Source organism: Metarhizium brunneum, chromosome 4 (genome assembly GCF_013426205.1).
Source record: "Metarhizium brunneum chromosome 4, complete sequence".
Taxonomy (NCBI): domain Eukaryota; kingdom Fungi; phylum Ascomycota; class Sordariomycetes; order Hypocreales; family Clavicipitaceae; genus Metarhizium; species Metarhizium brunneum.
Window position 1 is genome coordinate 3,530,778 of NC_089425.1, and position 25,974 is coordinate 3,556,751.

The 25,974-nt window shown below is 54.3% G+C and overlaps 10 protein-coding genes across 10 annotated transcripts; 7 read left to right on the forward strand and 3 right to left on the reverse strand.

Moving 5' to 3' along the window:
- Positions 1–746: 746 nt before the first annotated feature.
- On the forward strand, positions 747–5,209 carry G6M90_00g077520 (uncharacterized protein; the record flags this gene model as incomplete). Its single annotated transcript, XM_014689864.1, has 3 exons — positions 747–2,259; positions 2,322–2,416; positions 2,483–5,209. The coding sequence occupies 3 exons, from the start codon at positions 747–749 to the stop codon at positions 5,207–5,209; spliced, it is 4,335 nt and encodes a 1,444-aa protein (XP_014545350.1).
- Positions 5,210–5,588: 379 nt separating this feature from the next.
- tsn1 (Translin-1) lies at positions 5,589–6,564 on the reverse strand (the record flags this gene model as incomplete). Its single annotated transcript, XM_014689863.1, has 4 exons — positions 5,589–5,917; positions 6,009–6,154; positions 6,229–6,325; positions 6,390–6,564. The coding sequence occupies 4 exons, from the start codon at positions 6,562–6,564 to the stop codon at positions 5,589–5,591; spliced, it is 747 nt and encodes a 248-aa protein (XP_014545349.1).
- A 1,421-nt stretch (positions 6,565–7,985) lies between these two features.
- On the forward strand, positions 7,986–9,071 carry G6M90_00g077540 (uncharacterized protein; the record flags this gene model as incomplete). The annotated part of the gene is made up of 1 exon (XM_014689862.1): positions 7,986–9,071. The coding sequence occupies one exon, from the start codon at positions 7,986–7,988 to the stop codon at positions 9,069–9,071; it is 1,086 nt and encodes a 361-aa protein (XP_014545348.1).
- Positions 9,072–11,075: 2,004 nt separating this feature from the next.
- On the forward strand, positions 11,076–13,107 carry sed3_0 (Tripeptidyl-peptidase sed3; the record flags this gene model as incomplete). The annotated part of the gene is made up of 5 exons (XM_066131073.1): positions 11,076–11,804; positions 11,860–12,089; positions 12,148–12,693; positions 12,752–12,877; positions 12,945–13,107. The coding sequence occupies 5 exons, from the start codon at positions 11,076–11,078 to the stop codon at positions 13,105–13,107; spliced, it is 1,794 nt and encodes a 597-aa protein (XP_065986950.1).
- Positions 13,108–14,930: 1,823 nt separating this feature from the next.
- Positions 14,931–16,161, forward strand: THR1 (Homoserine kinase; the record flags this gene model as incomplete). The annotated part of the gene is made up of 3 exons (XM_014689860.1): positions 14,931–15,354; positions 15,429–15,727; positions 15,811–16,161. 3 exons carry the CDS (start codon positions 14,931–14,933, stop codon positions 16,159–16,161), a joined length of 1,074 nt encoding a protein of 357 aa, XP_014545346.1.
- A 332-nt stretch (positions 16,162–16,493) lies between these two features.
- G6M90_00g077570 (uncharacterized protein) lies at positions 16,494–17,547 on the forward strand (the record flags this gene model as incomplete). The annotated part of the gene is made up of 2 exons (XM_014689859.1): positions 16,494–16,945; positions 17,016–17,547. The coding sequence occupies 2 exons, from the start codon at positions 16,494–16,496 to the stop codon at positions 17,545–17,547; spliced, it is 984 nt and encodes a 327-aa protein (XP_014545345.1).
- A 162-nt stretch (positions 17,548–17,709) lies between these two features.
- On the reverse strand, positions 17,710–18,868 carry LIP_5 (Lipase; the record flags this gene model as incomplete). Its single annotated transcript, XM_014689858.1, has 2 exons — positions 17,710–18,361; positions 18,426–18,868. The coding sequence occupies 2 exons, from the start codon at positions 18,866–18,868 to the stop codon at positions 17,710–17,712; spliced, it is 1,095 nt and encodes a 364-aa protein (XP_014545344.1).
- Positions 18,869–21,586: 2,718 nt separating this feature from the next.
- G6M90_00g077590 (uncharacterized protein) lies at positions 21,587–22,164 on the forward strand (the record flags this gene model as incomplete). Its single annotated transcript, XM_014689857.2, has 2 exons — positions 21,587–22,038; positions 22,098–22,164. 2 exons carry the CDS (start codon positions 21,587–21,589, stop codon positions 22,162–22,164), a joined length of 519 nt encoding a protein of 172 aa, XP_014545343.2.
- A 1,069-nt stretch (positions 22,165–23,233) lies between these two features.
- Positions 23,234–24,345, forward strand: G6M90_00g077600 (uncharacterized protein; the record flags this gene model as incomplete). The annotated part of the gene is made up of 2 exons (XM_014689856.1): positions 23,234–23,443; positions 23,518–24,345. 2 exons carry the CDS (start codon positions 23,234–23,236, stop codon positions 24,343–24,345), a joined length of 1,038 nt encoding a protein of 345 aa, XP_014545342.1.
- Positions 24,346–24,554: 209 nt separating this feature from the next.
- Positions 24,555–25,076, reverse strand: G6M90_00g077610 (uncharacterized protein; the record flags this gene model as incomplete). Its single annotated transcript, XM_066131074.1, has 2 exons — positions 24,555–24,721; positions 24,833–25,076. 2 exons carry the CDS (start codon positions 25,074–25,076, stop codon positions 24,555–24,557), a joined length of 411 nt encoding a protein of 136 aa, XP_065987007.1.
- Positions 25,077–25,974: the final 898 nt, after the last annotated feature.

Here is a 25,974-nt window from a genome sequence, read left to right on the forward strand (position 1 = left end):
CTTTACCGACACCGCTATGCGCGTCTTGGAGTCCAGCTTGACGCCGATCATCAACACAGCGAGGCCTTGATGGCGATGGCGACGGGACATGCTGGTTGGGCGTGTGCCAGTCGGCTGCTCAAATACCGGGGCTCTCCTCGCGCAATGAAGCTCCCTGCCAACTTTCGAACTCAAAAGACTCTTGATCCCGCGTACTCATCGCTGCATTTCACATTGCCGCAATAAAAGGAAAGAAATTGAGATGGTACTAATGCGTGTTTCCTCTAGAGATTGCACCCGGGCCCATCTGTCAGTCAGTGTTCTTCCACCATCTCGACTTTGCCAACCATCCAACCCCTGCGCGTTGGCCTGTTTCTGGACTAGTGCCCGAAGTGGGCCCAGTGACGCTTCATCTGCCGACATTTTGCCGCTCGCAACGGCTGTGACCCTCGAGGTTCCTCACCATTCAATTTCCCCCAGTAAGTACTTGATCCTAACCCTGGGTCGATGGCAAAGGCTCCCTCCACACATAGCCAACCCCCTTCTCTTCCGGTCAACAGCCACTTTCTCATTGATCGAGGGTGTTGCATGCTTCTCGGACATGCATCTGCCAACCTTCCTTCTCATGGGCCAGACTCACGCCCTCGACGCGTGCTCACCCCGGGATAGGCGAAGTTCGCTAACATGTCCTGCTAGCTTTAGACCTTTCTACAATATTGTCATCCATGATTAGTGCATGTTGGAACGACGATTGAAATCCACATAAAATGCAGTCCTGGCCCGGGTCGGGCCAGAGCGGCGCAGGCGGACAAACCCCATGGCAAGGAGGTTTCTCTTATGGCCAAGATGGCCAATTCGATCCTAATCAGGCCTGGCAACAGTCCGTGGCGGATCATGCCGGCTCATTTCCGCACATCACCAATCCTCAAGATGCACATGCACAAAACTACTTCAATCCCCCGTCACACCAAGGTGACGCCTTCTTGGGCGGCAGCTTGCACCCCTCCCAACCTGGCGACCCTAGCTTTCATGATACTCTCGGCTTGAATCAGCAATTCAGTCAAGCTGGGCAAGACGTGATTGATCCTGCGTTTAGTAACCTGCACCCCGACATTTATGGCCAGCATGCCAAGGGCAACCTGAATTTAAGTCAGGTGCAGACTCATCCACATGGGCATGGACAAAGCTTTCAACAACATGAGTTTCAATTCCCTGCCCAGAATGAGCAGGCCTTCAATGCTCCGGTGTCACAATATAATGCGAATCAGCTTATTTCGCGGGCCCCGAGCCAGCACAGCCATCCGCCAGTCCAACACTTCGAAAGCCTGCAGGCAGGATTCCAACAGGATCAGTCCTTCTCACGCCAATCTCAGCAGTCCCCTCCTGCTCTACGCCCACAGTCGTTTCCACACGCGCAGAATTTTGTCCATAACACAGTTAATGGCCAACAGAATCACTTCGCCCAAGATCCGAATCCGCATATTACCTATCAGCAGCAGCAACAGCAGCCGCGTCCACAGGGCCATGGTCAACAGGCACTCGATGCTGCAAGCTTTGCACCGCAGAATCTGTCTACCTACTCTCCGGCGGGACAAGGCTCACCAACGGGTCACCAGGCTCATTTGGCTGGAATTGATACTTCCATGGGACAGGCTATAGCGGCACCTGCACCTGAGTCTACGTCAGTGGGCCGTACTCATACTCCCTCTGAGCTCATTTCTGGTCATATCCACCCATCATCAATATCAACTACCGATTCTTCCCAGACAAAAAAGCGGAAGCGAGTGAGAAAGGCTTCCATCGAAAGCCCTGTACCTACTGTGGAAGTTCCGTCCGTGATGACAGATCTTTCCATCGAGTCCTCCAGTAAAAGGGTTGAAGATACTGACTCCCTGCCTGTTCCTCAGCCTTCACCTGAAGAAGCAAAGTTGATTACGGATTTCGGAAAACGCAACAAAGCGGCACAGGCCAAGCACCCCACCATTAAAGGACTTCCGCATTTGGTCTGCGAAGGCAGTGTCAAGCTTCCTGCCCCCAAAAGCTACGATAAACTCGCGCCTTTGGTCGCTTTGCCGCCTCGAAGTGGCAGGTCCATTGTTCCGGAGCTGGGCTACTCGCTACCTTGCGAGGTCCAAGGTCGATTCACAAGTAAATACCGACCGTCGCTTGACAAGAGTGGTCTAGATGAGAGACGAACGGAGGCCAAGACTTTGTTGGACGAATACGATCGATCGATGCAGGCGCTGGGCAAACGGCAGCCCAAATATACCGAATATCCCCGTACGTACTGGAAATTGTTTTGATGCTCTCACGCCAGACGTCTCCTTCTAACCTTGTATCAGATGCCTTTAAGGAGCAGCTCAAGTCAGACGAGGCCTCCAAGAATAAGGCGGAAAAGAAGGCCAAGAAAGAGCTTGAAGACGAACGAAATAAACCTGTGAGCTTAACATTTCTTTTTAGCTGTAAGCGTGCCCTTGTACACATACTTATCAGCCGTGTTCAGATCCGACAGGCATCTCGCCCGAATGACGCTGTCGAAGCGGTCGTTTGGGATACCATTGGGATCATTCATATCGACCAGGCTACCCCTCGAACATCTTCCCTAATTGCTGGACGCGTTCAACAAGCCGGCGAGTACTTCGTCAAGCTGCGAACTGAAATGAATCGCAGTAAACTTGATTTGGAGGAAGCAATCAAAAACAAAGAGCCGCAGCCGGTGGTTGAGAAGAAGAAGCTAGAGGCGGAACAGAAGAAAGAGGCATTGTATCGGGCATTGGATGCTACCGTCGAACACGCGGATGATGCAGTGCTGGACAACCTCGGTGGGCACCAAAAATTAGTCCTCAGTCTTGTCAATGTGTTGATCTCGTCGATTAAAGCCTCAGATTTCTCTGGAAAGCTACCAAAAATTGTCTTGGAGCTATTTACGCATTTTCGGATAACAAGGAAGATTGTCGAGACGACGAATTTCGATTCTGTACGGAAGCGTCTCGAGGACAAGGGCGACGAAGAAGTCAAGGAACTTGTCCGTGAGATTTCTGCCAAAATTAAAAAGTTTCAAAAGGCCAACGAACCCACCACAGCAACTGGCTACACGGGAACATCTGCAGCTAGCCGAGCAAAGGCTGGGGGCAAATCAGCATCGGATGTCATGTCAATAAAACGAGGACGAGATGAGGACAGTGACACTCGCACCGTAAAAAAAATTGCTGTAGAAGCAGGAGCTGGATCGTTGAGCAAGAAGCTAGCCCAGCCAAAGGTTTCCCAGTCTGCTAGTAAGACTGTAACGGCAAAACAAACGACCTCTTCAGTGCTTCCTGGAAAATCTCGACCTGTTGCAAAGACCGTGGCTAAACCCGAGCCTGTCGGAGTGGATAGTCCTAACGCGTCTACTGATGAAAAGAGTAAACCTGACGTTGGAAAGCTGGCTGCCAAGTCTGAAAGCAAACCCGGCCCATCAAGGTCTGAAACCAAAGCACTTCCGCCGAAAACAGCATCGAGCTCTGCCGGCGCTTTATCCGGAATTGCATCCTTGCTAGATTCGATCAACGCCAAGAAGCCCGAGGTGGCGCCTGTCACTTCCAAAGACTCCAAGAGTCCAGACAATTCAGAAACGCCGGAACAAAGAGCTAAGCGTATACGCAAAGAAGGACGGAGGAAGCTTCGCGTGAGCTGGAAGCCTGAGGAAGAGCTTGTTCAAGTCAAGATCTTCCAGAAAGACGATGAGGAAGATGAAGGACGTGATGTGAACATGATTCGCGACGCCGGAGATGATCGATCAGAGGGTATGGTGTTGAAGCAACGTGCTGGTGTCGATGAGGATGATGAGGATGACGATATACCTTATCAACCATGGGTTGGCCCCACGGCCACTGACTTCTCCCAACTGCCATCTGACATCAGAAACAAGAACTACATCACACGTGGTGGCAACGTCATATTTGAAACGAACGAACAGAAGGAAATCACAGCGCGTGGGCAAAGAGAGCTCATGGCCATATACACGAATGTGGATGACATTCCTCCGAGTCCCAAATCACCTCCGGCGGAGTCGTCCAGCCCAGCCCACTCCAAAGCTGGGTATCTTCCGACTGAAGGTGCAAAGTTTGAGGAACTCCAACTTCGATGGCGAGACGAGCAGAACATGGGAGTGGACCAAGCCCTTGGCGCAGCGCTTCGGAGAATCGACGCCAAAAACAACCCGTCGAATAAGCTGGACGACATTCTCGGACGACTCAAGGGTGCACCGGATAAGTCAAGCCCCCATCAAGCAACTTCGCATCCTTGGGCCCTTCATGGTTCGTCTACAACGCAGCATAATTTTCCGTTTGCCGTGGGACCTAATAGCGAGGCACAAGTTCTTGCCTGCCTCCAGCAAGAGAAAATCGCCGCTTGGCGCGACCCGAACCCTGTCCAAGTTGATCCCGCTCGCTCTCATCAGTATGGTGACGCAAACTTGCAGATGATTGGCAATCATATCGAGTCAGTAGCTAGAAGCTTGGCTGGAAAACCGTATCCAGCCACCGCACCGCCTGAATGGCTGGCACATGATGAGGAGAGGGTTCGCGAATGGTGGCTGGGATACAATAAGGAATCTGCTGCTAGACAGAGAAAACTGGATGAAGATCGTGCTCGATCCGAGGCTGAGGCCAACGCCGCGAGGCTTGTCGCTGGTGCCACTGGCCAGACCCCCAGCCAGGACTGGAATATATACTACCAGCAGCAACAGCAACAACAGCAGCAGCAGCAGCAGCAGTCTTATGCACCATATTTAGCTCTCCTGCAACAAATGACGGGCGGCCATGTTGCTGGCCAAGCGCAAGGTAGCTCATCGCAAAGCCAACAAAGCTCGATTCCTGACAGCCAGCTCCAATCGATTTTGGCCGCCATCAACCAACCCCAACAGCAACAGCCAGCTCAGTCGTCCAGCGCCAACCCTCTGTCTAATCTCAATCCCAGCGACCCTTCATATCAACAACTGATGATGTTGACACAATTGGCACAGGGCCATCAGCAAAGTCAGCCACCTCCACCACCTCCGCCCCCTCCACCATCCAACGAGCGGGACTGGGATCGTGGTGAGAGAGACGCGAAAGATACTCGCAAGAAGAAGGCAACGTTGCCACCACATAAGCCTGCCAATAAGGCCCTAATCGGAACCAAGGCCTGCACATTTTGGCAGCAAGGCAAGTGTGCGCGTGGCGACAAGTGTACTTTTAGACATGACTGAGTTGAGACTTGTAAAGGAAGATGAAGAGAACAACCTAGCATGTGGCGTCTGGAGCATATTCTTATTTGTCTTTTTAACCCCTTGCGCCGTCATTTTTACAGCCGGTGAATCGGGCAGTACATGGAGAGCATGGCATCTCTTTACGGCAAATGTATGGTGGAAATGGACGGGTTGGGAATGTACACTATCACAATGCATTGCTCAAGGTTCTGAGCCGGAACAAGGTACTTTTTGTTGATTAATGATTGTAAACACCAATGCTTCCTCCTGATGTCCATTAGTCATTGCAAGAACAAACCGTGATATTGAATATGGCACCAAAACCCTTTGAGCAAATGCCTCCCTCCCCTGAAATAGATGCGCGCTTGAGCTCGTTTGCTCATTCATCCGTCTTCATCTCAGTATCGCCCCCGGTCCTCGCAACCAGCCCCCTCAGGCTCAAATCATACACTACGTCTTCCACCCTCTTTACATCATACTTGACGGCGTCTGCGCGCTTGCGCAAAATGTCATTTTTTAGATTAAGCAGCTGAAACCCGGCAAAGACATCCTTGATAAAGGCACTAATGGTCATGGGCAGCTGGAAATCGCCCAGGGTGACGGCATTGGTGGCCAAACGGGCTAGTTCGGGCGTGAGGTCGGTGAGGGAGAGAAGATACTCTTCTATAGTGAAGTGGAACGCATCGCGGTCCTTGAGATTTGTCGGCACTAATGAGTTCAGTCAGCACCGGCCACGGCCAAGGAAGCGGCAAGACTGGCAAAAGGCTTGATGGACTGGGCGGAGAGAGAAACGACGTACCTGAGAAGATGGAGCCGACGTCCTCGAGCGTGAGGAGGCGGCCGAGCTCGGGGGGTTGCGAGTCTGACGGGAAACCGCCTAGCCATGCGCAGTACAGCGTCGTCCCAATGGCGTTTTGCACGGTTCGTGCCCATTTGGAATTGTACCTGGATGGAATTAGTCTGATTGGGATTTTCTTTTTGGTGGGATGGCAGAAAGGTTGAAACTTGTGAAAACGAACTTGTAGTAGGGGTGCTTGGAGGCAACCTCGTTCAACTCCTTGACGATGGCGACTTCGTCCTTGACGGCATTTTCTACCTGCTCGACTAAGGCTGGGTCTGGGGTCACGTCAGCATACTTTCTAGGGCGTGTACGGTGCTTGGCTGGGGGGACGGTGCGTACAGCGGGCACGAGGAGTCGAGTGGACTCGAGAGAGGAGAGCCTGGGCGGAGGCGACGCTTCGTTCGAGTTTTTGCACGATTTGCGTGAGGGCGTCTCGGACCTCGGTTTCTTCTTCGATCTTGGATTCGAGATAGCTGAAGATGGATGGGTCGAGGAGGCTTGATTGGGTGGACATTGTGGCGGGTTTTGGGGGAGGTTTGGGGTGATGAGTTTGGGGTTCAGATGAGGTGAGGTTTGTGATAGGTTTTAAAATGGTCGTGAATGGTGATAGCTATTGTGGGGCAAATGGCAATGAGCACGGTTTGGAGGTGAAGAGTGAGACAATAGACCACGAACTTTAGCTTGGCACGAAGCCTTTCGGGAGCTGTGATGGTTCTGGTAATATACTCTTGTATTAAACCGAGTAGAGCGGTTGCGTCTCGATAAACTCTTGATCTGACAGAACTTCAGAGGTAAGCCACGCCCAGGGCCAGCTCTGGGTCCTTGGAGGACTTTCACAGCTCAAGCCCAGCTACAAACACCGTCGGCGATGCGTTTTCTGTATTTTCATTGGCACATTCCACCCTCCTGGTTCATCGATCTTCTTCGCGGCCGAGTCATGCTCAACTGCAATGAAAATGAATTCTCGAGCTTCGCATCACCTGGACGCAGTGTAATACCAGGGACACAGTGGACAAGAACCATGCGTAAACGCAGAGGCGCTCTCGTCCGGCAACCAAAAATGGGAATAATCACGATAAGCCCCGTTTCGAGGCGTTTCAGAGATTAAACTGAAAAGAACAGATACTACACTTGATCTAAGCCATATGGCAAAGAGAGCTGGAGAGAAAGGAAAGGAAAACAAGAAATGAACGGCGGGCGAGACGAGATTCTTATACTTGGGGTGGTGGGCGGTGAAGAGAAAAAGGCGGCAGAATGCAGCTGGCGGCGGCTGGCGCAGCTCTTAGGTTGCTCCGCGCGGCGCTGCCTAGTGCGGCTGTCAAGCTGTCAGCCGCTGGTGTTGCCTAGCGAGCTCAGAGCCGGGATGCACGATGCCTTTGTCCATTTGATGACAGCCTTTTGCGACTTCTGCTTCACCTCCACCGACGAATCTCGCTACTATTTATTTTAATTGAGGCAGCCGATATCCCAAGGTCTGAACAGGCTCAGCCATGAGACCAGGACCGTCTTTGCAATTCACGGCCCGATACATGAGCGATGGGAGAAGGGATTGAACATGCCGTGTTCAGACATACACAAAGGAATTGCGCCGAGGAGCAGTGTGGCAGCCTGCTTCCAGTGCATCTTTGTGTGTATCACGTCAACTGGTAATCTTGAAACTGCCATGAAGCATCCACGGGCCTGGCCTTGGATAGCACGGCCACATGCCGCCGCAACGTCAACCCAGCATTCGGTATCTTTTGTTCAACTTTGAGCCCCGAAATGCCTACCACCTCGCCACATGTTCAAATACTGTCCATTACATAGCTTCCCAGGTATATAAGCTCGACATTCTCCCTCGGTTCTCAGTCATGTCGTAGTCACTCCTGCAGCTACAACATCGTCAACCGCGTACAAGTTACACTTGCAACACTAGGCATCGTGTCCATCGAGAAAATGTCTACCTTCACCCCGACGACATACACCGTCACAGACGTGTCGGCACTTCAGGAGATCCCCGATCGCAAAGAAACCAGCATTCCTGTCCAGCATCCTTTCTCCGTGTTAGACGATGTTGTCCGACCCACTCCCTTGGTTAATTTCCCCATTCATCGAGTTGAGAATTTTATCTTCCCCGGCAACGCTCCAGGCACAAAAGGCGGAATCAACTACGCTAGACTCAACGAGAAAATCACAAATCACGAAGACGGCTATGAGCCCATGTCTTCAGATGTCCGCCACTACACCCTCACCACGACGTTAGAGACCTCGGTGGGCATCCACGTCTACCCTGCCAACAAGCCCGCGACGCAGCTAGTCATCTTCAATCATGGAAACGTGCGACCATCTCGCTACTTGAACGAGATACTCGAGAAGCTGACGCACGACCGGACCCGCGTCGTCATCGCTGTAGACTTTGTCGGCTATGATAGCAGCTCTCGAGTTCCCAACAAGGCCGGCGCCCTCGAAATAGCCTCCATCATCAACGACACCGCGGCCTACCAATACGCTACGGATGAATACCCCAACGTAAAGGAAGTCATCTACTGTGGTAGATCGATGGGAAATATCGGGTGGACCCATTGCATTCATTTCCCCAAGGTGACCAAGGTCGTTGCGTTGGTGCCCTTTGCAGACCTGTCCGCTGTCGCGTGGAGCTTCGTATCCTCGAAGGTGCCTCACATCTACCCTTTCCAGTCGCTCGCGCAATACGGTGTAAGTGCCGTTCTGGGAGCGGTTTTCCCAAACGGCGCCCCGGTGGACGGCCAGCCGGATGTACAGACTCGAGGATTTTCGCTTGTGGAAACGATTGATGCTCTGGCTGGACCCATGGAGGGTAAATCGGTGCTCTTGATGAAGGCCTCGGACGATGAGCTGGTCCCCGACGGAGAGGCCGAGCGCTTGGCCGCCAAGCTGGAGGAGAAGGGTATCAAGACCAAGGTCATGGACTTAACGGGCTCGCACCATGCTTTGCCTTGGGATGAGAAGAACGAGGACTCGGCCCCTAAAGCAATGGAGGAATTTTTTGCCAATGGACTTTGAGAAGAGGGGAGCGTGCGGTCCTATGCCCCTGGGGCTGCAATTACCGACATGCCGAGCTTTATTAGCTAGAGTGTCATTTGTTTTGCTTTTTCTTTGCCTTTTACATTCATTTGGTTACAGTTTTGAATACCTTCCTTCAACAAAATGGCCCACGTTCTTTCGTGATATGAGGTGAAAATATCCTTTGTTTATCCTGTCTTTGCCACGATTTTGTAGTTTAGATAGGGACCGTGAAGCACTGTTCAGGATCATCAAGGCAGAATTCGGTTGTCTGATGAGGCTTGTTCACAAATCACTACTTGGAAGGATGATGTGTTTGGCCGATGATCAGAGCACGCAACAACACCTGTCTTTTGAGAAGCCGAAACAATGGCACTTTGCAAAACATGGCAGCAAAGACCTGTCAGTGCGTGCTTGTCGTATACTTGGCGAATCACAAGACGGCTTGCCGAAGGACTTTGGGGGGTGAGACCGGGCCAACCCGTGGCTGTCTGTGCAGCGCTCTTGGTCAACTGGATCCGCGGTTGCCCACGACGGGGTAATAAAACAGTCAATGGGAGGCTGGCTATGAAAATAATGACGCTGGCCCAAGCTGTCGGCTGGTCATACGGTTACGAGCTGTGGTTGGACGGAATAGTCCGAGTGTCCGTCGGTGAGGGATCGGTGAGGTGAGGGTGGCGTATGCGGAGGACGAAACAACGATACACATGAGCTTTTGGTCTGTAAGCTGGTCCCAATACGTGTTCCGGGCATGATTGGTGTCGTCAAACTTTGGGTGAGCCTCATCGATTAGAGCGCTGATACTTGCATTTCAGGACTCGGGTATGCGCACTATTGGCAGAACTATCCACCCGCCGCTACCAAGGCAGAGAGTCTAGTGCCTGAAATCGAAAGAATCTGGTCGACTTGTCACTACTAGTGCTTGAAGTCGAGAATTGATCGGCAGCGCACCGGCCGTGTCTCGCGCCGTGCTAGATGATAATCCGCTCACGGGCCAGCTATACCGACGGAATCATCACCTCCACCTTTCCATGACAGTCATGGGGTTTTCTTTCATCCTCGGTACTCTTTAACCACTGTACCTGAGCGATCTACATACTTACAAGCTCGACAAAGGGGCCACGCAGTTTTCTCGCTGACAAATATGCCAACCAAACTCCACGACTGGGCTTCTTGGCTGGGAAAGCCTTGACCCAACGACAACCAAGCCGTCATCCCCGCCTGGCAGAAAAACAATTATCTTATTGACGAACGGCATCTCCGCAAATATGACAGGTGCACGGCTGCGCTTGGATATCTCTGGTGGTACGCATTATAAATTCCAACGCCACTTGGACAAGGCAACACCAGGAGAGTGCAAAACGATGAGTCGGGAGAAGAACGCGGCAAGGTGGGAAAAGGAGAGGTTAAATATTTAATGAAACTTGACGCTCATGTCGGGCCATTTGATACTTCGTTTCCAGTCGCGGCGGGGCTGTTCCAATCTGAAGCCAGTCGTTTCTTACCCGCCACTGATTCATAGCATCGCGAAGGTTTAAGATTGTCTGGTATGTATGACGACTCCCAGTCACAGCTTCATCGTTTTGCACAAACTTCACTACTAACCTGGCCTGTCAAACTCGTCAGTTGAAATTACCATTCACTCCAACCCCTACCCGATCTTCAAACCCCCTTTCCAATTGTCCGTTGACGATTGTTCTGCATTAGATTAGGACCTTTTGTTGGTGAGGAACCTCTCGGCTGAACTAGCTTGTGCGACCTGCTTAGTATTGTTGTCTGAACTGACATTCATCTTGCAGAACCTAGCCGAGTGTTTGGATTGATCTGCTGAAGGGAATAGGGCATCTCGAAGTCATCCATCTGCACTACGGCCACCACGGTCACGAACGGGGAAAGGGAATCGAGTACTATCACGAGTGTTGAAGCGACCTGTGGCCCGACTGAAACCACCGTCTTCATCTTGCTCCACGCAATTAACTAACGAGGACGGCAATATAAGCCATAATGTCTATTCTCAGCCTTCTTTGCGTCCTGGGTAGCATCTTCTTGGTCGTCAGTGCAGACTTGGTCGTCGTGGAACACTTGGACCAGCCGCCTGATGGATGGACCAAGCTGGGAGCTGCCAACGCCAGTCAACTCATCCGGCTCTCCATCGCGTTAGAGTCTCAGGGCCACGACGTGTTTGAGAGAACGCTGCAAGAAGTCTCAGATCCCACGCACCCACGGTATGGGCAGTATCTGTCTCGTGACGAAGCAGTTGCTTTAGTACGGCCCCGGCCGCGCTCCGTTGCCGTTGTGCGCGAGTGGCTGTTGTCGGAAAACGTCACGCAAGGTCAGGTTCAGGAGCGCGGGCTCTTTGTGGACGCCGTCATGACCATTGGCACTGCTGAGAATCTCCTGTCTACCACGTACGGCTTGTTCCAACACGGCAAGCAAAGGGCCATCGGGGCCCTGGCATACTCTGTGCCGGCAGAAGTGCGGCCGCACATCACATCTATCCAGCCTACGACATTCTTTGAGTCTGGAAACTTGTTCAAGAAATCTCCACGGATGTCGGGAGTAGGGATCGCGACGGCTCGCAGACGCAACCCAGGCGTACGAGCAAGGTCGACGGGGCTGCAAGACTGCGAGAATTACAACACGCCCGAATGTCTTCGCGGGCTGTATAAGATGAGCAATGACTACACAAAGCCACACAGGTCATCACTGTTGGGAGTGGCTGGATTCCATGGAGTGAGTAGAATTGTTTCTCTGCATTCGAAAGCACATAAGCTCACACTGTTCGCAGCAAGCAGCGCAGTATGACGAGCTGGAGAAGTACTTGGACACATATGCCCCGTACGCCAAGGGGGCCAACTTTTCCGTCGAGCTCATCAACAACGGTACCAATCCCCAGGGCGAGTATCCCGGGTTCGAGGCCAACATGGACATTCAAATCGCCGTTTCAATGGCGTTCAGGGTGCCGGTCCGGTTCTACTCCACGGGGGGAGAGGGCCACGAATTCATCCCCGACCTGGAGTAGGTTGCTGCTTGTTAGTCGATGGTATCGAACCGAGAACTGACTCGAGCCTGGCAGCGTTTACGACCCCGAGAAGCAACACCTCGAGCCGTGGCTACAGTTTGCCAGCTACTTGCTGGACCTGCCCGACCGCGACTTGCCACAAGTCATGTCCATCTCATACGGCGGCAACGAACAGGCGGTCCCCAAGCCGTACGCGCGCAGAATCTGCCAAATGTTCGGACTCCTCACGCTCCGCGGCGTGTCCATCATCCTGGCGTCGGGGGACCAGGGACCAGGCGTGTCCTGCCAGTCCAACGACGGCACCAACTCGACCAAGTTTCTGCCAGCGTTCCCGTCAGGATGCCCCTACCTGACGGTGGTTGGTGCGACGGAGCGAAACGCCCCTGAGAGAGCGATAAACTTTTCGTCCGGGGGGTTCTCGGAGTACTGGCCCAGACCAGCGTGGCAGGAGGCAGCGGTGTCGCGGTATCTCGACGCGCACGGAGACAAGTGGAAGGGGTATTACAACCGGGCTGGCCGTGGCTTTCCGGATGTATCTGCTCAGGGGATCGGATACCCCTTTTTCAACCACGGCGGAAACGCGAGCGGGGGAGGCACCAGGTAAGAGCCTCGACTTTTGCTCCTTCTGAAACATTGTAGAGGACTGACAAGACTCGAGTGCGTCGGCGCCATTGTTCGCCTCCATGATTGCCGTCATCAATGATAGTCGTATGAAGAGGGGCAAGCCGCCGCTGGGATTTCTGAATCCCTGGCTGTATCTAGGTGCCAGCCGCGCATTCACAGAGTGAGTGACAAGCCAGCTTCCCGTCTTGGGATGGCACCGGATGAGAAACTAACGCGGGAGGCTATAGTATTACCCACGGCAGATCGGATGGCTGCAAGGGCACAAGCTTCAGCGGCGCAAAGGCACCAGTCATTCCTGGAGCAGGGTGGGATGCGGTAGAGGGATGGGATCCGGTTACCGGGCTGGGTACGCCATTGTTTGACGAGCTGCAAGAGTTGGCGATGGGATAGGCACGGGCAGAAGTGTATCAAGATAGGAAACGTATGAGATGTGAAGGCGTGCAGATCGTCTTTGCTGTCCATGATAGAAAACGAATGGACCGTGTAATCGAGCAGATGAGCTGCGTCTGGCCCTTGATTTTTTTTTATGACTGCATGGCAAGATCTTTTTTATTTATTATTTTATTAAGTACTGTCTTGGGACCGGACCCTTCTGGTTCTATGCCTTTGCCTCACGTCTACAAACTTTAGACAATGGCTATTGAAAGTTACACCAGACGGAGTTTACTTGTTTTCACTTCTTTGTTGTAGCTTCTGTAAGTTGGATATAACAGATCTATGTTGATACTGTCACGGGTTAGATGATTTACGTTAAAATAAAGAAAAAGAAATACCTTCAGGTGTTGTACCAGATTCACGGGTCACCGGGTTCCATGCTCAGATCCGCATCTCTCTCGTGTTATGAAGCATATCAAGTCCTGTGCGAGTACATCACATTATCAAACCAGAGCCACGTATATTTAATACACTTGACCAAACCAGAACCTGTAGATCCAGTTACGTGGGAACCCTCTATACCATGGTGTCGTCCGAGGTTAGGTCTAGAGTGAATGTGGCCGCGGTAGATATGCCAGATATGCCCAAGATGTTCACGAGGCTTTAGCCGGGCCACGTAAACTCCGGCTCCGTGTCTTTGTGCCAGTATGCTATCCCTGTTGTCATAAGATGGCTCGTCAGATGGCTAACTACGCAGACCAACATGCGGCCAGCCAACTGCCACAGCAAGTAGTATTGGATTGACCGTTGATCAGTGTCACAAACGATTCAGCCATGGCGACCTTTGCAGAACCTTACCAATATCCAGCTAATAAGAGTGTCCTTTGAGTTCTTGGCTGATGACACCAACCAACAAGCCTCCAGCGTCGTTCTCCAAAGTCAACCTGCTGTACGGAGCATTGACAGACAAATATCTCGTGTTGAAACCCAGAAACACCACAGTGTTGCTCATTCTTTCAACTATATTTAACTAACCATGATGCGGCAAGCAGTAGCGAAGAAGGCAAGCCACGGAGGTCATGTCACTCTTCGAACCACACTTGAGAGCCGTGTTAGCTGCTGTTGCTTCTCAGTGTGACAAGGGTTCAACATAGAAGGCTTGGAGCAAAAGGGCTCAATTCAATAATAATCGCGAAGGGTCTCTAAGGTCTTGAGTTGCTACGAGAGAGGAAGGGAAGGGTGACCGCCTTATATACATAAAAGGAACGCCCAAACCTAGGGTCCTTGCCCAGGCACGTGTTCTAACCGTGTAACCAACAAGTCCTGTATCGGCGAAGCCCCTTTGTTGGGCTTCACGATCTGTTGGGCCTTTTCCGTGTAACACGCAGTACTTTACAGCTAGGTCGTCGGAGCTATTCTCCGAAATCCTAAGCTGGGCCCTGTTGCAGTTTTTATATCACAAGCTTCAAGGGACCGAGTTTATCCAAGGCCAATGATGCTAATTTACCGCTTGGGGATAGTGGAAAGATCTGGGAGCATGTTCTGGATCGTGGCACTCGGCCTGGCCGTGGGAATTTGGAGGGTTAGGGTTAGGGTTATGTTGAAATTAGTCCGCCTTATGTCTCTCACTTTGATTGGACCAGGGCGCCCCTCATGCCCTGAGCCGCTCCTGCCCACAGTAAGGCTTTCGCCGCGTCCGGTCATCGGTGTGCCCCGCCAAAACTTCCGCACGACTCACGGGCACGAAATCGAAACCTTTGCGGTCCTTTTCCTCACACCCATCGCGACAATCCGACACCCGTCAATTGGCGTCGCTCCCTACTGTTTCAACTACAGTCATGGAGTCGTTCGTCATCAAGACCCCTTGCTCGAGCGCCAACATCGGGCCCGGCTTCGATGTCATCGGTCTTGCCCTCACCGTCTACCTCGAGCTCCATGTCACCATTGACCGATCCAAGACGTCGACCGAGGAGCCGCTCAATTGCAGAATAACCTACGAGGGCCAGGGCGAGGGCACCGAGGACATCAGTCTCGACCCGCAGAGCAACCTGATCACCCGTGTCGCGCTGTACGTGCTGAGATGCCATGACCAGCGCGCGTTCCCGGTTGAGACGCATGTGCACATTAAGAACCCCATCCCCTTGGGCCGGGGGTTAGGAAGCTCGGGAGCTGCTGTAGTTGCTGGTGTGATGTTGGGAAAGGAGGCGGGTGGGCTGAAGAATCTGGATCTGGACCGACTTTTCGACTATTGTTTAATGATTGGTATGTGTGCCGGTGTGGTTTTGATACCTCCAACGTTGCCTGGCGTGACATTCGAGTCTGACAAAATGCTGCAGAAAGACATCCAGACAATGTGGGCGCCGCCTTGTTTGGCGGCTTCGTCGGTACCTACCTGATGCCATTGAACCCCGAAGACGCTGCGAGAATAGAAATTCCTCTTTCCGAAGTCCTTCCTTCGCCAGCTGGCGGCGTTGATACGGGAAAGAAGCCTCCCTCGCCGCCAGTCGGCATCGGCCACCACATCAAGTTCCCCTGGGCCAAGGAGATCAAGGCGGTCGCCATCATTCCCGACTTTATCGTGCCCACGGCATCGGCGAGAGCTGTTCTTCCGGAAAAGTATCCACGCCAGGATGTGGTGCGTATAACCTGCCCGCGAACCAGTTACTCGGATTCGTCATTAGTACCCTGTTTCTAACTGCCAACTTTGTGCCGTGCCAGACATTCAACCTCCAACGAATTGCCCTTCTCCCCGTCGCCCTGGGCCAGTCGCCGCCGGATCCCGAACTCATCCATCTCGCCATGCAGGACAAGATCCACCAGCCCTACCGCCAGACCCTTATCCCGGGTCTCACAGAAGTCGTCGAATCAATGTCTCCCAAGACCCAGCCTGGCTTTCTGGGCGTGTGCCTCTCTGGTGCGGGTCCTACGATTCTGGCGCTCGCAACAAGCAACTTTGAGGAGATTGCAAATAAGATCATCGCCACGCTGAGGCAATACAACGAGAAGAAGGATTTAGCCTGCGAATGGAAGATTTTGGAACCTGCCGAGGGTACGCATGTAGTTCGATAGACTGATAGAGAAAGAGACAAATAGACCAGGAACTGGCGGCCAAACTCGAAACAGCCGCGGAAAACCATTACGCAATTCCCAACTCATCCACCTCACCTCCTGCGGGCCAATTCGGGACGTCCTACTGTTTATCGTTTCATTGCAGCACGTAACACAGATCGCCGTGGGTTAACCCGAACCCCGAGCACCGTCATCGGCGGCGCCCCCCACGTGTTACCCGGAGCTCCAACCTCACCTTGTCCGACCCAAGTCGGGTATAAATCGCCCATCGTCCCATCAACTTCATCACCGACAGATCCCACCCATTGCTACACTTCATGACGTCCGCCATCATGTCCTCCCCACCCCCACCAGGAATCTACGTGCCCGTGCCAACCTTTTTTGCCTCCAAATCCAGCTCCGCCTACGACGCCGCCATCCCGCCCGCCGACATCGCCACCCAGTCTGCCCACGCAATCTACCTCGCGAAATCGGGCATCAAGGGTCTCGTCATATTCGGCAGCACGGGGGAATCCGTACACATTCACCCGCGAGACCGCCGAGCCGTGCTGCAGGGGGTGCGAGATGCCCTTGTCCACGAAGGGTTCAGGGACTACCCCATCATAGCGGGAACGGCCACGGCAAGCATCGAAGAGACCGTCGAGCAGCTCACCGATGCAAAGGAGGCCGGCGCCCAGTGGGGAATGGTGCTGGCGCCGGGATACAATGCCGCCGTCACGCCGCAGGAGGGCATCGTCGGGTGGTTTACTGCAGTGGCAGATCGGAGCCCTATCCCCATTCTCGTGTGAGTGTGCGCACCTTGTTTGATTGCCACGCCCAACTACACATGTCCTCGGCTGAACCGTTGGCCACAGGTACCACTTCCCCGGAGTGTCAAACATGGTCAAAGTCACACCGGCTACATTTGCCACTCTTGCCGCCCATCGCAACGTGGTTGGTTGCAAGCTCTCCCACGGGGACGTCTCTCTACTGACACAGATTGCGCTGAACCCGGCCATTGACGCGGCCCGCTTTCACGTCTTCACCGGCCTGGGACAGCAGCTCCTGCCCGTGGTGGGCGTCGGGTGCGTGGGCGCCATTGATGCCTCGGCGGGATTCTTCCCAAAGTCGCTTGTGAGGCTGCTTGAGTTGGCAGGCAAGACGCGGCCTACGGAAGCAGAAGCCAGGGAGAGGAGGGAGCTGCAGTACAAAGTAAGCTGCATGGAAGAAATTGTCGTCAAACACGGCATCGTGGGCATCAAGGAGGCAACGAGTCGGCTGCGAGGGTTTGGGGACGTGGATGGCTCTAGGTTGCCGCTGCACGGGACCATCCAGGGCGGCGAGAATGAGTGGAAGAACTGGGAGGGCGTTTTGGCTGCACTAGAGGAGGTTGAGAAGCGCCTGTGAGGCTACAATCTATTTTCAAAAAGACGACATGATACATGGATGGGCCGACGTCTGAAATACCAGAAACTATTTACTCGTACTGCGGGCCACCAACGTCTCGACTCGCCGGTGTCATTATCAGTGTCAGTGCAACGCCCGCACGTCTCCAACCTCTGCCTCCTCTTAAGCCCCGGCGTCGGGCGCAGTCGTATTGTCCAAGATCCCGAAGCGCACCCACTCGTCCACGTCTTCCTGCCTAATGATGTCGCGCAGCGTCGGCCCCAAGGTTTTGCCCCCCTTGCCAGGGCACACATCCACCCCGTTTGCGTACCCATAGCCGTCGTGGTCGCCGAGACAGAGAAGATCAAAGATCCCGCCGCTGCAAGATAGATTATGCACGCCCTCGCAAATCCTGGACGGGCGGCCCAGCCCCTCGGGGAACCAGAACTCGGGCGTGGTGTGCGCGTACCCGGCGCTGCGGTCGCCCGGCACCGCCGTCACCGGGTCGTGCCTGTTGGTGACGCGGACGGTCCTGCCGCCGCGCCCGTCAGACACGTACTCTGCAAACGCGGCGTTCCCGACCCGCGGCGAGCCGTAGGTGTAGATGTCGGTCCGGACGCCGCCCTTGCGCAGGTACGCGCCGGCGAGGGTCGCCACGCCGCCCCCGAGGGAGTGGCCCGTCGCGACGACGCTGTACCCCGGGTTCCGCGCCAGCTGCTCCTGCACGACGGCCATCATGCGGTCCTTGACGCCGGTGAAGGCGGCCCAGAAGCCCTGGTGCACGCGGCACCCGTCACACAGCGGCAGGAGCTTGTCCGCCTTGTCGGCGGCTTGTCTACCCGTTGGATTAGCATGCTAGTGACGGGGTATAATTCTCAGGACTGGGGGACAAGACGTACGAGGGCAGCAAGGCGCAGATGGCGTCGGTGAAGACGCCGAGGAACGTCCAGCGCAGCTTGGGATCCTTCAGGCAGGCCAGCACGTCGCTCATGACGTCGCGGACGTTCCAGATGTCGGTGCCGCGGAAGGACACCACGATGACGGGCCGGCTCTTGCTGACGGCGATGTAGCCCGATATGGAGTGCGCGTTGCCGAACTCCTCGACGGTGGTGGCGTCGGCCGTGGCGCCGCAGGCGTGGGCGCTCGGGTTGCTGCACACCGCGCTGTTGAGGGACAGGTCCTGCAGGTCGGGGCAGTACGCGGCCGTGGCGTAGCGCGAGTACGTGTTGATGAGGCCGAGGGTCGTGCCGTCGAGCTGCACGGGTGAGGCGGCCGAGGGTGCGAGTCTCATGGACAGGAGGGCGAGGGCGGCCCTTGCCAGGGGGAGCTCTGGGAGACGCATTCTGCAAGATACGATGGTGCTTGGAGCTACGACGAGCTACGGCAAGCTTTGGCAGGCTGGTTGCCTTTTTTATAGAGGATCATGACGGTTCAAGTTGGTTATATGCTTGGTGTTTGGCTCGCCAAGCTTGGGATCCCTGGCGAGGACCAACTTCGATAAGGCTGGCGTGTGGTACTGACTCGAACTTTGCGCTTGGCACGGCTGGCCACCGAGTCATCTGACAGTACGCATGGGTGTTTTGGTTGCTATATTTCGCGTATAGCAGCCCACGTGGGATGACCCGGCTGTGTGGTTGTAGATGATGGTGTGATGAGGGTGGGCGGCCGGGATGTTCATCTCATCTGTAGAGATCTGAGGGCGGTAGCGGCGACACACTATCTGTTGCATGAACCGTGGTCATGGGGGAATGTCACTCGCCGCCTTGTGGCGATTCAGATGAACATTGCTCTATTTTTCATTTTTTTTTTCTCCGGTTGCGTGGTTTGTTGAATTGGCCAATTGCGCGGGCGCATGTTGAAGGGAGAGCGTTGATGTCACGTATCATTCGACGGCTTTGCGAATGATTTTGGCAGCGCATTGACGGGCGGGATGGGGAAAACGGGGATGTGGAAATTGGAAATAGCCCGGGCACTAACGGAATTTCGCTTAGTTGCTCTCCGAAGGGAGAGGTGGTGCTGCTTGAGTCAAATGCATTTGCTGAAGAAGTGGTTGTTACTGGGTTTGGCGTTGTAGTTTTGGGTGCCGATTTGCCATGGGAATCCTGGAACGTATACGAATTGACTGACTTAGGTTCCTTTCATCAATTCGGCCCACTTGTCACGGGTTTGACTCTGGCACTCTTACAACGTGGTATAGGACTTTTTCGCACTACGCAAGCCGCCTCGGTGCCAAGCTGCGCTTTGTGAATTTCTTGCAAGGAGATGCGTGCTATATGTCGGCCGGTGGGATGACGATGACAAGTTGAGACTTGTAACTCTGTCTGCGCCTTATGGCAGCTCTGCGGGCTGTCATCCTGCCCCTCGTGTCGTGTTGTCTTTGTACTATCCACGCGATAGCATTAATTCACCTTGATAGGAGTCCAAGTCGACTCTCTGGTGCGAGATTTGGTGCATGCAGTCGTCTCCATCTGCCGATTTGTTCTGGATACGTAAACCATGTTTCGTCATAAAAGAACATGCTCCAATTGCTTCGCGATTATTCTGTCACACGGTCAAGACCGGGACAAAGGTATCAGACAACAAAGGTTACACAACAACAAAGAAAGGTATCACGGGGCCCGGAGTCGGACCTTGGCGAGGGCTGCCTCAGGCCTCTGGGCTCACCGACTCTTTGTATTTATAGAGACCTCTGACCCCTCAAGGCCTCTTTGAAAACCGAGGACCTTTAATACCATAATATCGATATTAAATTGATATATGAATTTTCACCTGTTCTAAGCCCAGCTACCCTGCACTTGTTCCATAAACCCCTTTATATTACAGTTTACAATATTCTATCGTAGCGGAAACAGACGCTGCTCAACGTAATCCAGTTTCAATACTCAAAGCGAGGCAGTCATACCAGGCCACACGATAGTCTCGCAAAAGCTGCGAGATCATTACATCGTCGGTTGCGGTTTTCGCCATTGTCTCTATTCTTCTTCCAAAGTCCGTCTGCCGGTGTGATATGGCAGCTACTTGCTGCTTCTCAGGCCGCACGAGGTCATCTACATTTGCCCTCTTCCCGGACGGCCCACGGAGCAGGCGTTTATGCCCGGAAACGAGCCCACAAAGAGGTTCACTGGTAAAGGCGGCCGGTACATGAACTCTGCCCACTCGGTGCAGTATGACCGTCAGATGCACAGCCCTCGACTCTCTTCAGCTCAAAATCTGTAATCGGACCGTGTCCGGCCCAAATGCCGACTTTGCCTGCGACCAACAGGGAATCACAGAATCAAGGAAAGGCGGAGTGAAGGGCAAGTTCCAGGACGTGTTCGGTCATTGAGACGGGCTGTTGCCAAACTCAGCCTCACCATTTGTCTCACCCCTTGCCATGAATAGATATTCAGTGCCATCGGCGTGCCGGGCGAAGCCTCAGCGTCAGGCATCAAGGCCAAGCTGGCTGCAAGTTCAGGACGTGTCTGGTGTACTCTGGCTTGTACGGTTTCACAGGCCGAGAGGCCATGGCGCGACCGTCTTGACAGGTCAGATTCGCCTCGATGCTGTGATCGATCCAGCTGCAGCGCATTGACTCCGGTCTTGGACATTCATTGGTGGGCGGCACAGCGAGCCTTTGTTAAAACGCGAGGTGGGTGGGAGTTCATCGGCCGGGGCCCGGATGTTCGCGGACAAAGGAACGGGTCGGCATTCTAAGCCTCACCCAGAACGCCATCTTCAGTACACACTCGATGAACAAAGATTGAAGTGAGCCAGATCAACGACAGGGCTGGCGAGAGGTGATGCTTCCTCGCTGTCATGTTCAGCAGTTGGTAGAGGGTTTACGTCTGCACGTCGAAGATAAAATGTCTCCTCTCGCCGCTCCCTCCTCACACTTCTTCTTTCTCCTTACCCATCTTTTGCTTTCCTCTATTTACTCCCGCGCTTCGTTTTCATCTGGGACCGACTCGATCTTTTCTTTTCCCCCAAATATCTCATCATCCCTGAGAGGCTCGCTTTCCGCATTTCGCTCTTGGCAACAGCTGCGTCTCGTTACGAAACTTCCACCATAACAGTGGGCGCAATGAAGATGATTGTGGAGATCTTGATGATTTTCCTGCACCCATTCCGTTTTCCCACATTTATTGCCATGCTCACCATGAACTCTGTTTTCCTGGGCATGATGAAAGCTCACAATATCCCTGTCAACAAGAACATTGTCATGACCGAAGTTTTCGCGGCCGTGGGTGCTGTGGTGGATATTTTAGGATTGCTCAAATCCTGCGTGGTATTGGGTTCGGACGAGTACCTGTCGAACCTGTCCCTCCTATGTGCGGGTATCGTCCCTCGCGCCGTGGAACTTTTTATCATGGGATGCTGCATCTTTATCGCGGTGGTATACAAGGCCGGTGCTGGAGACTGCGACAGCTACGCTGATACACCATTCGGCGATATCAAAGGCGAAGATGGATTGACAGGCGTTGGGACCTCGTGTCGAATGCAGGCGGCCACATTTGCCGTGGCAATCATTGCAGCGTAAGTCTACTGTGACCACTCGCGACTCTCTCAGGTACTGATGATATTCTCCTTAACAGATTCACATCTTTCTGTATTATCTTTGTCAAGGCTGTTTTGATGGTCATGAGACTTGGACAGACATGAGTTTGTGGGGTCCCTTCAACCTAGATGGCATTTTGTGCTACTTGGCAGTACATCTTCCTCGTACTTCCTCTTGTAGGAAAACGATGCTAGATTACTAGCCCGCTAGGTTGGCCAGTTTGCTGCCTATTCGGGGGAAGAATCTACGCCGAGGGCTTCTGTTTTGTGCTAGGCGGTTTGCGGCGATTTCCTTCACGTTTAGTTAGGTCTATCAACTACCTAATTCAAGCAACCCAAATTCTCTGTCCATTATCCCTGCGTGAAGAACATGTAATGAATGTGTTGAAAGCACTGGCCCGACCCGAACACAAGTCATCGATCCCTTGCAGCCCATGTCACCCAAAAAAAAGTCAAGTCCGGCTTTGCAGCAGGGAGGCTCGCTGTGTCACTGTCTGGTTCCGCACCATCATCTTCTCGGGTTAGGGTTGCCGATGAGACATCAAGGGCGTCGGCATGTCGTAGTGTTACGAAATGCAGACACGCATTAAAATTTTATTGAGTGCTGATGGCGAATGTGACGCCAACGACGCCGCCATAAACTATCCCGAGATGTCAGCTCTGGCCGCATCACGTCGTCAACCGTCACAGCCAATCGGGGCTCCGAGTCGACGTCGAAAAGTCCGTCCCAACAATTCGGGCGGCGCGGCCGGAAGGGTATCCACCGAGATCCGGCTCAGCTGCAATCCAGGGGGATCTGATTGCCGTGTTTGGACACTCAGACGTGGGCCCCGCTTGACTGACGCGGATCCGTGACGCCAACCTCGGCACGGGTGACGCCACGCTGACCCAACAAGTCGACAACTGCACAACTTTTGCACAACTGCGTGCCTGGACTAGTGGACCGGGCTTTTTCCCACTCCCTTGCGAATTCTACTCGGATGATTTTTTTTGAATCTTCAACATTCATTCTTTGCCTTCCTTCCCAGCTCTTGCTATCCTTACATCACCGCAGCCCTGCTCCCCCGCCCATTTCGGGAGGCTTGCCGTCTCTCTCCTTGGTCGACCCCCTCCCTGGATCTCATCCCTTGAACACCACAACCTCGCGTCGCAAAGATCACGACGTCGCGAACCCATGGCATCGGCTTCCAGCAAGGTCGGTGGCCTCGCCGTCGCCATCCGCGTCATCGTCCCCGTGGCGCTGGGGTCCGCCGGCTACGTCGCCTACAAGATCAACTGGTCCGCCGCCATCCAAAACTTCCTAACCGGGCCGGGGCGCAGCTCGCGCATCCTCCTGCTGCTGTTTGCCGTGCTCAACTGGAAGAACCTGCCATTTGCATGGACGGTATGACCTCCCCCACCTCCTCTCCCCGTCTGCCCCGTCAAGCCGGACCCATGTCTCTAACGTCGAGCGCCCAGTACCGCGTCTTCTACGCCATCGTCTACCACAACATGCTCCGCAAGTCGCCGGACCTCACGCCGCGGGCGCTCTTCAAGCCCATCATCTCGGAGACGCGGGCGCCGCTCCTCGAAATCGACTACAACCTGCACAAGTCCAACTCGACCTACTTCACGGACCTGGACGTGGCGCGGACTCACCTCGTCAGCTACCTCACGCGGCCGGCGATGCGCAGCCTCACGGACAACGCGCGGACGGGCCTGGTGCTGGACCCCAAGACGGGCCGGCCGGCGCGCGGGCCCATGGGCATCATGCTGGGCTCCGTGTCGTGCTCCTTCAAGAGGGAGATACGCGCCTACCGCGCGTACGAGCTGTGGAGCAGGCTGCTCGCCTGGGACCGGAAATGGCTGTACATTGTGACGCACTTTGTGCCCCGGGGCGCGGCCCGGCCGACCGAGTGGCTGGACCCGCGCTTCGGCCGCGCGCGCACCAGGAGCGGCGCCGACGCCTCCGCCGGCTGGGAGGCCGGCATCCACGCCTCCGCCGTGAGCAAGTACGTCTTCAAGCTGGGCCGCTTCACCGTCCACCCGGCCATTGTGCTGCGCGAGTCGGGCCTGCTGCCGGACCGCCCGGGCGGCTGGACCGGCGGCGACAACCAGCTCGGCGACGAGGCCGCCGACCTGGGCCACGTCGACCTCGCCGTCGACGGGGAGTGGGATTGGGCGCGCGTCGAGGCCGAGAGGCGCCGCGGCATCGAGCTGGCCGCCCACCTGGCCAAGCTGGATGAGTGCCATGGCTTGTTTGACGGCGGCACGCACGGCGCCCTGGCCAAGGTCGGGCCGTGCTAGGGGGGTGCGGCGTGAGGGCCGCGGGAAGCCAGCCGAGTTGTTTTGTTGATCTTCTTGTTCGTCTTTATAGAATAGACAGCCGGCCAGACTCGATATATACATAGACTAGACTAATGCGACAGCCGTTTCCCAAAAAGCGCCCCTCCAGCACCGGCAAACACAACCCGCCCCTTTGTAAAACAACGCCCACTCCGAGACGGAACCCGTTCTCATAATAGCACGGTCGCGGCTGCAGCAATCGCCACCAGGACCCAGCCAACCCCGTCCGTCTTTGCCGCTGACCCCGTGCCCGTCGTCACCTCGCCCTCGCCGCCTGGCTTGGTCTCATTCCCCCCCGGCAGCGTCTTGCACACGTCCAGCACAACCCGGCCGGTAGCTATAAGAAACAGCCTGGATCAGCACGATATCCAGACAACCTTTCCCCTTCCTGAGCAGAAGCAGCAACCCCAAGAGGGAGAGCCGGCTCTAAAGATAAAAAGAAACCCACCCGTAATGTTCTGCAAGTCGCACCCAGCCTGGACCAGGCACGGCGCCACCGTCCTGATAATGGGCTCGATCTTGTCGCACTGGCACTCGACGTCGGCCAGCGAGCAGTTGTGCCTCGTCACCCCGTCCGCCAGACACAGCAGCGAGCACCTGGGCAGCCGGTCCCGCAGCGAGGCCGGGTCCAGCGCCGCCGTCCGCGCGGCTAGGAGCCACATGGGCCCGAGGGGGAGGAGAGTCGGGTTCATTGCGCGGGCGCCGTGTTTGCCTTTATTTAATGAGAACTAGACTTGCTGCCGGACCGATCGCCTGATTGCGTGTCATACGTGTCAATAGCATTGGGCAAGAAGGGCTTCGTGGCGAACAGTAAACTGGTGCTATTGATATATACACGACTTGGCCGACCGCGACTTCGAATTGGCTGGTGGCGCATCCCCCGGCGCACCAGACCCCTGCCCGATCGGCCAGTTGACTCCATCAAGTGACATGGAATGCTTTCTTGTGGCGAGCTCTGGCAGACACTGATGCTTTGCAGAAGTGGCCCTCTGGCTGGGATGCGTCGTTGGCGGCTGGGGTCCTTCTGCAAGACAGAAAGAAGCCCGGCACATGAGGCGCAAGGGAACAAGTCGTCGCGGCATTGTCCCTAGCATAAGCTGCATGTGCATGGGATCGACTATCAGCCAAGCGGGGCGATGCGAGGCACCATGAAGAACAATCAATGCATCATGTGTGGTTGATTGTTGAATGTCGATCTGGTTCTTGTCTGCCGAGTACATACATACTCCGTACATGCATACATGCATACAATACTGTCTGTCCTATCCCTTTGAATGTGCGCAGGTCTAAGTATAGCAGACCAGGATCCTAGCTAATAAATTAATAAAAAATCCTAATAAAGATATATAAACTTGTTATAAAATTATATAATAAGTAAAGTACCTAATATTTTAAGATATATATAAATATAAGAATATACTAGCTATTTACCAGAGTTAAAAAGTACCTCTAAGTATTATAAAAAGAGTAGGTTGAGTACATTAGTTGGACCTGCGCACATTCAAAGGGATGCAAGGTCCAATTTTCTGATACACGCCTACCGCTAGCACTCCATGCAAGTCCAATGTTGACCTGGCATTGGGTACGTGG